We start from the raw sequence: 12,015 nt of genomic DNA on the forward strand, positions 1-12,015 counted from the left end.
GGCTGGTCTTACTGCGCGAAGACGCGTTGAAAAAGGAGGGAGGACGAGAGCGGAGGATGGAAGGAGAGGCCCAGACCTGCGAGGGAGAGATGTACAAAGGTGCAGATGACAAAACCGAAGTGCCGGCGAACCGAATGCTTCAATGCAAGCCGAGCGCTCATCCGAGGCGCACTGGGACAAAACTTCGTCGGAGCAGTCACTCGCACGTTTTTCTAAAAGAAGTTTCAGTAAAAAAGGATAAGAGGAATCGACGGTTTCTCGCGGAGGGAAATACAAAATCGCGGTGTTTGCTCGCGAAAATTCCGGCGAGTATAATACAATCGGCGGAGATCGATGCGGGAAAATGGCACGATACATCGATTTCGGCGCGCCTATTATCCTTTTCCTGGTGGTCCACCTGGAGCAGCTGGCACTGCACAAACGAGGTATATTATTTCTAGTCCAGGACAGCGATTGAATTTCTAAACAGATCGAGAATATTGATTAAAATTTAATTGTCTGCTGCGCAAACATTTTATAGAGAATCAGAAGGAACTTGCAACTTTTTAATTTATTTAATTATGGCATTTTTAAACTTTTGAAGATAATTATTTTTTTTCTTTGTACAAAAATCTCATACAATTGATAAATCAAGTTAGAATTCAATTTCTTAATGAAGTATTCAAATAGAGTGTCATTCGCATCGCAGAGCAAATTGTTTGATGAATATTTCAAATTTAGCTGTATATAATTTTGTTTATCTATGTATATTTTACCGAGTTATATCGTCGTTGATATTTGCGATCAACTAAATTTCATTGCGTCGCGACAGAACTCAATGTATATACAGGCGTTAAGCAAATCATCCTATTAGTTACTTCTTCATTGACCTAGGCTTATTTGTGCATGCAAAACGCTATGAATCGCGTTTGATATCGTAAAAACGGTTCCAAGAATACAGTTCAGTCACCAATATTCTAAAGATAATTGTATTTAAGTGATTGGCATGGGCGCAGGCAAAATTTTTCTATAAATAGCATAATCTTAGGATTTATTCTCAAACATATGTCATGAAAAATCTCTGTGGAACTTTTCTTCTACTTGTTTTAAACGCCGAATTAAATTGTTTGTGCTTAGCATTCATCGTGAATCGGATATTAGCGTTAAATTATCATGCTGAGTTTAGGACGCGGATTTTATATAATATAAGAATTTAAGAAAGAATACACGCGACGCCTATGATGGTACGTACAACTTTCGTTCACGTCGTGTCGATTGAAATAAATTAATTTCCTTATTACATGTAGATCGAACGCATTGAGAAACAATTGAGATCGTGAAAGCGCTATTGGAGAATCTTTAAGCTCTTCGTAGAACCTGTTTGCGCGTTGGATTGATATATTTTATAGATAATGCGCATCTGTCAGCGAGAAAATTCTCTCAGAAGCGAGGTTTTGACGCTCTTCGCTCTTATCAATGTGCAAAGCGCGATTTTTTTTTCACCGCCGTTCGTCGCATTTCCTCGATAGATCCGTAAATTTCCGTATTGATTTTTCAATAGAATTATAATATGTACTCTGTCTTTTCTAAGTGATTCTTTACTCTCTATTCGAATTTTATGGAACTAATCTGCAAATAAGAGATAAATTTACGTTAGTGAGCAATGAGAGAATTTTTTAAGCGGATGGCAAAAGGATTGAGAGAATGATAAGCTTGACAAAAATCAAATAGAGCGTTTGACCTACTTGCATTTACCATCTCATCTTTCTGGAGTTAATTTATGGCATGTAAAGTAGATAAAAAAGCGCAAGTGTATTTCTGTTTCAAAAAAATACGCGCAAACTTAGAAAATTTACTTTTCAAAATAAAGTATTCATATTTTTATAAATATCGGTTGAATTAATTAACAATTCTAAATATAAAATGTTGAATTGAAGTATATTATTGAATTTAACGGTGTTAATTTCCACCTCTTAAACAAATTTACACACTTTGCTTATTTTTATTGCCCATAATAGCGTTTGTGGAAGGAAGAATGGAGAAGCAGTTTGAGAAATGCTGTAGTCTAGGCACATCTTGGGCCAAAGAGAGTTTGAGGTGTGAAAAATTCATCGGGCCCGTGCCCGGAGTGCCGGTGGTAGAGCAAGGTCTCTGTCTGGAGGCTGTGGACATCTGTTGCGTGCGAGCTTATCACGAGCTGCAATGTGAAAAAGGGAAATCCGACGCACGTCAGGGTCTGGCGTGCGTGACGAGCACAACGCAGTCGAGGACACCCGGCCGTGGTGATTACCATCGTGATTGTTGCGAGGCTTGCAAGCTAGGTAATTTATTTTATTATATTTTATCAATTTATCAATATTTTACAACTCTAGAGAATTGTAAATTATTAAAATATTGTAATATTGAAAATTTATAAATACAAATTATTAATCTCATCTTCGAGAAACTCAGGCGGATTATTTGCACAACTTACCCTTGACGAATGTTTCACTGAAAAACAGGTATCCTCACGGGGTCTATGGCTCAAGGATGCTCCTTTAAAAGCTTCTCGTTTGGTATTCCTTGGGATCCTGCGTTTTTGGAATGCTGTCACGAGTCATCGCCGAGCTCTACGACGGATCTTACGAGCGAATTAACCAGCGAGAGCACCGAAAGCACCTCGGATTCCTCATCACCGTCTTCACCATCGTCGCCGTATTCGCCGTCGTCGTCGTCTTCTTCATCTGCATCGTCCATATCTTCATCGTCAGACGATACGTCTTCTTCACCCACATCGCCCATATCTTCATCATCAGACGATTCGTTTTCTTCATCTACATCGTTCATATCTTCATCATCGGACGACTCGTCTTCTTCGTCTTCTTTGTCTCCTTCGTCTTCATCGTCTTCTTCGTCTTCTTCGTCTTCATCGTCGGGATCTACGTCGTATTCAATACCAACTCCAGGTATATTAAAGATTGCATACGTTTGACTTATATATTATGTTAAAAAATATTTTTCTATACTCTTACAAAGAATTTACAATAATATAAATTATAATTCTTTACAATAAAAAAAAATTCCTATGTAAATAAATATTATTCATCGCGCATCGCGTTCTGCAAGCGTCGTTTGGTTTGCGCTTCGGCGCAGTTGTAATTTTTTCACAGTCTATATGCAAGTGCGACTTTAAATTGCGCGTTCTGATTCACAGAGCTCGACGATATCTGTCAACTCATGAAAGGCATACTTTGCACTGACATTTGCGTACCGACGCCCGGCTCGTATTATTGCAAGTGTCGTGACGGGTTCACTTTATTGGAGGACGGAAAGACTTGCAGGCAAGATCTGCCCACTGACAGGTGCGTATAATAGAAATTTCTTTTATTACGAAAAGAAATAACACATATTTAAAAAATAGTATTATCGATTATCCTTGTACAATTGTCATTCTGATTAATATTGTTGAATATGTCGAGTATAATAAGAGAAAAATCAACTTACTATTCCAGCCTACAATATTAATAAAGATTTATCTCTGATTTCTTAGATGCAAATCAACTCATCCTTGCGAGCAGCGATGCACCGACAACGGGGTGGCCGTTATATGCAGTTGCAATCCAGGATACGATTTGGCTGATGACAGGCGTTCGTGCATTCCGAAGTCACCTAAAAAGAAGACACCGAACGAAGACGAGGATAACGAATTGTCACCGTTGTGTCCATCCGGATATCGTTATAATTCCATTAAACAAGTGTGCGATGGTATGTATAAAAAAGTATAATATTACGTTATTCAGGTAAGAAGATGGAAATGATAGATTACATTATTATTTTATAATGCATACAATAGAAATATGTCTTTGCCTCAATATATACATCGACACACTTGTCGATGTTCTATGTACGCTGCAATATTGCGTCGATTGTATCGCCATGTTCGCTGTAGCACCATTTCTGTCTTGTATCTCGCTTGTGTGTGAATTGCAGTTAAATCTGTATTTCCTTTTTACTCGATAATCGAATAATTTCAATCTCGCTGTGCCACTTGTTTCCGCAATCGTGCATTCGATTTTCGCATGTGATCGTCACTTTTCGCACGCTGGCATTGCGCGCTGATCGATCGATCAGACGTGGATGAGTGCCTAGAGCGCAACGTGTGTCCTGGAGGAGGATGCCAGAACACCATGGGATCGTACATCTGCATCACGGAGAAGGCCGTCAAACGTGCGTCCTATGAAGCCTGCCCGCCAGGCTACCAATGGGATCTACGTACAAGTGTGTGCGCAGGTATTAAAACGCATTTTACTTTCTGCCAGTAAATATGACCTAAATAAAAAATTAAAAAGAATTGAATCTATTACTTAGTTTTTGAAGAAAGCTTCTTCTTGCAGAAAAGAATTATAAGAATAAATATATTGGCACTTTTTTTCGAATCACGAAAAACAAATATTTTCAAGACATAAATAAAATTATTATTTCTTATTTTCCAGACATCGACGAGTGCACTGTCTTGTCGAACGCTTGTCCCACCGACAAGCCATTCTGCGTGAATACGCAGGGCAGTTACACGTGTTTGGAGATGACCGGAGTGAGATCTTGCCCCGCTGGGTTCAAATTCGACAAATCTTCGCAGCAATGCAAAGGTAAAAGCCACTTGTCTCTGCAGTTTTGTCGATTTATCATGAAGCAAAATTTTCTGTATTCTCTTTCGTGCTTTCCTTCGTGTTATTCGTCGATCAGATGTGGACGAGTGCGCGGAAAATATTCACAGCTGTCTGGCAGATGTTGAACAATGTCGAAACATCGAGGGCGCTTACGAGTGCGATATGAAGTGCGAGAAGGGATTTACGTACAATATCGGTTTAGGTGCCTGCGTCGGTGAGTGCTCGCATCGATTATATTCAATAAATCTGCGCGCGCTGCACGTACGACAGCATGATGAGCATTGTTTTTCAATCAAATAAATTCTTGCTCCGTTTGTATTTAATCTTCGATCTTCTTAGGCAGCTTTACGCATGCAAAACCGTGCCTCGCAACTGCGTGGAAAAGATCGTGGAGTAATTTAGGAGAATGAGTTTGATTTCGCATCCACGATTTTGAAATTTGATCTAATTCCGCATGCAACACTTCGTCCCCGTATCTCATGCATGTGAGTAATGGATAATTAACCAGCCTAGTATAACATAACAGAAATTGTACGATATATAATATTGTTAAATTCAAAGTAACAAAATTTAAAAAAAATTGAAACTTACAATGCTTTTATTAAATTCTCGCTTCTTTTCTCTAAAAGCAGATAAATTAAAGTTTACACACTTGGCGATTTCCTTTTAGACGTTGACGAGTGCATCGAGTCGAGCAACCCTTGTCCCGATCCCAGCACCATATGCGTCAACACAGACGGTGCATACGAGTGCACAAAGATATCAGCAAATCTTTTTCCGCATCCTGCGATGAAGAAGGATCCGTCGAATCGCCAGGACAACGCGCGACCGGGTTTGTTGACCTGCTCTGCAGGATACAAGCCTGCGAATGACTCTGGAATGACCAAGTGTATTGACGTCGACGAATGCAGCGAGCAATTACATTCCTGCGAGCCCGACGAACGCTGTGTTAACGAAATCGGTAGTTATAGGTACGAAATGGTATTTCTATGAAAAAGAATTATAAATTCAAGCCTCAAAGAGACTCTAATGCAAAGTTTATCTTGAATAAAAAATATTTAATTATTTTTATTAAAAAAAAACAGATGCCTACCAGACGACAAGAATAAATCTACCACGGAGAGGAGCAGACTTTATAGAATCGACGAAACGAGTAAGTCGCCGGTTGCGAACGAAGTCGAGAGTTGCGGCAGCGGATACTTTTTCGATGGAAAATCCCGCCGTTGCATCGGTAATGGTTATTTATTGTAAAAAAACAATTTTACTTCCTGTTCGAAAAACCCGTTTTAATAATTCATCTATTGCAGACGTCGATGAATGCGTCAATGGAATCGCGGCTTGCGGAATGAACGAGCGTTGCGTGAACGCGGACGGTGGTTACCGATGTTCTCCAGCCTGTCCGCACGGTTTCCGGCCGCGCAACATTTCTCGTTTCGCCGGCGAAGCCGAGGAAACTTGCGAAGACATAAACGAATGCTCGCTCGGTCTGCACGCCTGCAACACTTTGACGCATTACTGTCTTAATACAAACGGCTCCTACGTTTGCGAAGCGTTGACCACTACCACCAGCACCACCAGCACCACCGCTAGAATATCAACTAGCAGCGTAACGACACCAAGAACATTTATCGGCTCGCGCTACAACAGAGTGCAGGTGTCCAAAAGCAGTCTTGTGAATAATAGATTCGTCAATTTGCCAAATGCGATACGTAAATTTGTCGTATTAATATAATATTTAACTGTTATTTATATTTCAGAACACGGATCGTTATTGGTCCACGGAACCGTGTCGATTAGGATACAAGAGAGACGCTAACGCAGGTTATTGCGTGGATATTGACGAGTGTACGGTCGGTCCGGGATGCCGGGATCACGAGAAATGCATGAACACTCCGGGCGGCTACGATTGCTCGCCTCTGTGCAGCGCCGGCTGGTACTTCAGCCCGACGACGAAGGGATGCCAAGATGTGGACGAGTGCTTGTTAGGCAGGCACGATTGTCCTCAGGGCACGCACAGGTGTGTTTCTTCAACCACTTTGATTGATTAATTTATCGTATAAGATGTGTTCGAGCTTGTATTTTTTCAGTAATAATTAATATTCTTTTTTATAATAAATATATATCAGTTCATTAATATTTTGTCAACAATTTTAAACTGCGATTCACAGATGCGTCAACACAAACGGATCCTTCGTCTGCGAGCTGATACCGCCGTGCAGCCGTGGCTTCAAACGAGCCTTCAACGGCAACTGTTTAGACATCGATGAGTGCTCCGAGGGCCTGCATAACTGCCGGCTCGACCTGCATCAGTACTGCGTGAACCGAGAGGGCGGCTTCGAGTGTTTGACCAGGCTGCCCTCCTGCTCGACCGGCTATCAATACTCTTTGGGCACTCGACGATGTGAGGATGTCGACGAGTGCTTGGTCGGACATTACAAGTGTGACGCCAAGTTCTCCGAGAGATGCGTTAATTTGCCGGGCACATACAGGTCCGTGATATTCGAATTGACTAAACTCGGGCATTCTGTTAATTGATATAACAATCTGAAAATAAAGAAGAATTTTCTATTTCTATTGAAGATGTATATTGTCTCGCAGGTGCGAGAGACCTCCGTCTACTCGTCAACGTCAACGACCCGCTTGCCCCTCCGGCTACCGGTATCACTCCAAGTTCCGCATGTGTACAGGTGCGTGTAGTTTGCATAAAGTTTATCTTATGAAATTAAAATTAAATGTTTTTATAAATATTGTGGAAACATTACGTATTTCGATATTTTTGGCTGCATATCGTATTTCTCTTTTATACATTTTGTAGCACAAAATTTTTGTACAGTTCCCATATCACATAACAACAATTTCAGATATTCTTCGTATTTTCAGAACACGTCAAAATCGATATCAAATCCAGGATAATTGATTGAAGCATGTTCGATCAATTTCCCGCGGATGCATGGGTGAATTATCTCTGCCAATGCACGATTAATTCTAATTTACAGTTGCTTGCATGTGGAATTATGTTTGTGCTTTGTATCGTTCTGTGTCTCAATTATTTTTAACTGTGCTTTCTGTAAAAATTATAATTTAAAAGGTCATGATTTCAAATCTGAATAATAACGCTTTGCTAATCGTACGCTGTAAGAAACATTAATTGTTAATTCCTTTAACAAAATGAGAGATATTTTTAAAGATTTTGCCATCTAAAATATCTCATTTCAAATTGCAGACGTAGACGAGTGCGCTGACGGGCTGCATGCGTGCGGCGACGAGATCTGTTACAATCAACCAGGTGGTTACAGCTGCGCGAAAGCGCCTGTACCGATGACCAGGCGGCAGTCCACGACGGCGATGCCGGCGCCGGCGAACCAGAAGTGCATGGACGGCACGAAGTTCGTGAGAAATCGCGGCTGCGTCGATGTCAACGAATGTAGGGAGATCGAAGACGCTTGCAGCAGCAACGAGGAATGCGTCAATACTATGGGCAGCTATCAGTGCATTTGTAAGACCGGTTTCAGGCGCGATAATCTCACGCAAGCCTGCGTCGATATCAACGAGTGTCAGTTGCAGGTAACGGCGATAAGATTGACACTAAATATATTATTAAATATATTATGCGTTTAACAGATCGGCGTGAATCCATAGATAAAAATGCAAATATTACGACGCTTTACGCGTATGAAAGATGAAGTGAAAGGCAAGGCGCTCTTCGCTGATTCAAATATTTTTTTTTTTAAGGAAAACGACTGTCTGCCGACGCAACGATGCGACAATACAATCGGCAGCTATACGTGTACGCGTTTTCTACCCTGCGGCACCGGATACACGCTCAACGCCGCGACGGAAATTTGCGAGGACGATGATGAATGCGTTTTAGGCACACATGACTGTGGGTCTGGTTATCAGTGCAGAAACACTCTTGGCTCGTATCGCTGCGATCGTATCCCGCGTATACCGACTCCGCAGCCACGCACGTCAGTGATGACGGCGAGGACCGCGATGACCACGACGACGCCGAAATCGTTGACGCCTGACACCTGGCCGAATTGTCCGCGCGGCTTCGAGCCCGGCTCCAGCGGCAAGTGCATGGACATAGACGAGTGCCAGAGAACGCCGAATCCTTGCAGCAGGACCATGCAGATGTGCGTGAATACTCTGGGTTCCTACAGGTACGTAGAAAATGCGTCAAAGATCATTGACTCTCTTAGAAAAATTTACTGTAGACTGGTCTAAAGTTTATTAAAGTTTTGTTTAGTAACTTTAAAAATTTGAAAAGTTCTTTTAACTATAAAAATTTTTAAGTTTTGTTTAAGTTATTTTAGAGTTTTAAAAATATCCTTGAGTTTTTGCTTCTTTAGTTATTGAAGACATGAAGTTCATGAAAAGTGTCTAAAAGTTTATGTGAAGTAACTTAATAATGGTGTTTAGTTATTTAAAGTTGGCGTAAAGGTAAGTAAAAGTTTGTGTAAAGTAACTTCAAGGCCTCGAAGTTTTTTAAGTTTTGGTCCTTGAAATTATCTAACAACTTAAAGTTGTAAACTTTGCAATGCTCAGAGAATTGAATGCGGAACACAAATTACTCACATTGTACATTTATTAGCACTAAACAGATGTGTAATACAGAAGTAATAAACAAGCAATTAACCTGCAGGTTAATTGCGAATTCTTTTTCCTTGTTTATTACTTCTGTATTACACATTTGTATTCACTAATATTAATATTAGGAAAATTTACTATATAAAACTTAAAAAAAAATTTAAGAACACTTTTTCATATATTAAAGAAATTTTTAAAAGTCTTTGAAGAGTAAATCCTATTTTAAAGTGTTAAAATTTACTCTTTAAAACTTTTAAAAAGTTCTATAGTAAATCAAAAAGTTTTCTTAAGTTATTTTTTTTTAAGTTTTAAAAAGTAAATTTTCCTAAAGGGCTAGCAAGAAGCGGCGCAGAATTAAATATTTTTTTTTTTGGCAAATTTTGCAGATGCGCGTCCAGAGTGATTTGCGGGGCAGGCTACACTCTGGACACGTCGGGCCAGTATTGCGTCGACGTGGACGAATGTCGCGAGGGAACGCACGAGTGCGGCAAGGGCCAGACCTGCGAGAATAGGCGAGGCGGGTACCACTGCATTTGTCCATCCGGCCACGCGAACGGACCGAACAACGACTGCGTCGACATCGACGAGTGCAGCATCTACGGCAACAGCATCTGCGGCTCGAACAGCCGCTGCGAAAACACCGTCGGCTCTTACAAGTGTCTGTGCGAAGAGGGCTTCGAGAACGTTGGGGGAGACGGTGCCGGTGCTTGCCATGTAAATTGCACAATGTCATTTAAACAGATGAATTATTCTAGAAGTATCATCTCGCGAAATGTAATTGTGATTGTTTATAGGACGTCGACGAGTGTCAGCGCACACCGGGACTCTGTCAGCAAGTGTGTCTGAACGTTTGGGGCAGCTACAGATGCGGATGCGAGTCTGGCTTCCGGCTAAACGCCGATAATCGATCGTGCAGCGACATCGACGAGTGCACGGAATTCAAGGACCACAATCTCTGCATCGGCATCTGCGAAAACACGCCGGGCAGCTACGCGTGCAAGTGCCCCGACGGCTATAGACTCGGTATCGACGGTCGAACGTGTCAAGGTAACAATTTTATATACACGTTTTCTTATATACATCGAAGAGAATAATTGCGGAAGATAAAGATGTCGAGAAAGTTTGTTATCAAGTAAGACAGAATGTACCGAGGATGTCGGATCGATAATACACATTTGTCGGCTGCACGATTGCGCGACCGTTAATTGGGGGATGGAAAGTGAGAGTCCGCTCACGCGAGTCACGGTGCTGTAACTTGGCGAGCACGCGTTCCACCTACTTTATCCCGCAGTTAAAGCATCAGCGGTGCGGTCTGTACTTGACCCGTTTGCCGGCGAACTGGGGCATCTCTTGGGTCACCAGTGCGCGACCGCGCGCTTCTGCAATCTCCTCAATCTCGCGCAATCACGACATTCGCCGGTGCGGTCACGATCTCACCACGTGCGGCAACGCGCTTAATTGTCCCTCGCGTGTGTGTTCGCAGACATCGACGAGTGCGCGACAGGCCGCGTCTGCAGAGATGCGGAGGAGATGTGTCAGAACACGCGCGGAAGCTTCCGATGCAATCGGATCACCTGTCCCCCCGGATATCACCGGGATTCCATGAGGAAGAAGTAACACTCTCTTTTTTCATTTCTGATTTAATCTCAATATCATTGATTCTGATCGATCTTGAATTAATCTTGAATGTTATTGAGTCATAATTTTTTTCCACCTTAATCAAAGAAAGTTATTTATGACGTAATTAATAACAATCTGTTCGATAAGAAACAAAAATTCCAATGATCCGTGCGCGATTTCAGCCGCTGCGTACACTCGTCGAGATATTGCCGCTTAAATGACTTGGCTTGCCTACGCTCACCCACGCACTACTCCTACAACTTCATCACCTTCGTGAGCATGCTGCCCATCCCGTCCACCGGTCAGCTGGAGCTGTTCACCATGCGAGGAAACCATCAGCCCGATTCGACGATACAGTTCAGCATGGCATTGGTGGACGTGCGCGCACCGCCCGGTATCGCGCGCGCCACGGAGTCCTGCTTCTCCCTGAAGAGACCGGCGCCATCTCAGGCGGTCCTGGTGCTGACGCGCAGCATCCCGGGACCGCAGGAGATCGAGCTGGATCTCAGCATGGAGATTTATCACGACACCATGTTCATCGGCAGCGCAATCGCCAAGATCTTCATATTCGTGTCGCAATATGAATTCTGAAAAGATTCTCCGAGCAGAGGTAAGATAGAAAATATCGATGCAAGGTCGTAGAATAAAGTGATGTGATTTACGGGCACAAATCTTCCTATTAACTTGCAATTGCCTCTTTCATCACGTTACTACATCGAGAAACGAAAATTCAGGCAGTTTCACACACCGTACATTACATGAAATTGTATCACTTTATTCTACGTAATAATTTCTTGGAAGATATATAAAATTTTCTTCAATGTCAAAATTGTTGAACGTATCTTTTTATCGTTAAATGCGAAGCAACGCAACGAGTACTATTGTTAGTTAAAAAATATAAATCTTTTCTTCTAAGAAATAAAATAACATGCGATTAATATTTTAAGCGATTTACGTAATTTAAGTTTTTAATAGTAAGATTTTTTTAAATTTTCTGTTCGTTTAAAAAAATGAATATTAAAATAAATATCTTACTAATATTTCTATAATAGATATGTAAAGAGAGGAATTAAATGTACATAGATCCTTGTAAGTTAACGTATGTAAAGGACAGAAAGCATGAAATAAACTTACGTTAGATGTAATGAAATATTCTAATGAGTGACTCCCAGGCTTCTCC

The 12,015-nt window shown here is 41.5% G+C and overlaps 1 protein-coding gene across 3 annotated transcripts; it reads left to right on the forward strand.

The window, feature by feature from the left end:
* Positions 1–148: 148 nt before the first annotated feature.
* On the forward strand, positions 149–11,985 carry LOC105679106 (fibrillin-2). Of its 3 annotated transcripts, none has more exons than XM_012378916.2 (20): positions 149–425; positions 1,998–2,300; positions 2,481–2,924; positions 3,173–3,320; positions 3,509–3,723; positions 4,090–4,248; positions 4,452–4,604; positions 4,702–4,839; positions 5,296–5,596; positions 5,711–5,856; positions 5,933–6,297; positions 6,383–6,642; positions 6,794–7,114; positions 7,206–7,312; positions 7,849–8,189; positions 8,358–8,788; positions 9,602–9,929; positions 10,010–10,262; positions 10,699–10,828; positions 11,018–11,985. In XM_012378916.2, the coding sequence occupies exons 1-20, from the start codon at positions 344–346 to the stop codon at positions 11,424–11,426; spliced, it is 5,034 nt and encodes a 1,677-aa protein (XP_012234339.1). In that variant the 5' UTR covers positions 149–343; the 3' UTR covers positions 11,427–11,985. The 3 variants fall into 3 exon arrangements, with proteins under 3 accessions (XP_012234339.1, XP_012234342.1, XP_012234341.1); XM_012378919.2 differs by having other exon boundaries at positions 7,224–7,312; XM_012378918.2 differs by having other exon boundaries at positions 5,933–6,279.
* Positions 11,986–12,015: the final 30 nt, after the last annotated feature.

The sequence above is a fragment of the Linepithema humile genome, chromosome 2 (assembly GCF_040581485.1).
Source record: "Linepithema humile isolate Giens D197 chromosome 2, Lhum_UNIL_v1.0, whole genome shotgun sequence".
Taxonomy (NCBI): Eukaryota; Metazoa; Arthropoda; class Insecta; order Hymenoptera; family Formicidae; genus Linepithema; species Linepithema humile.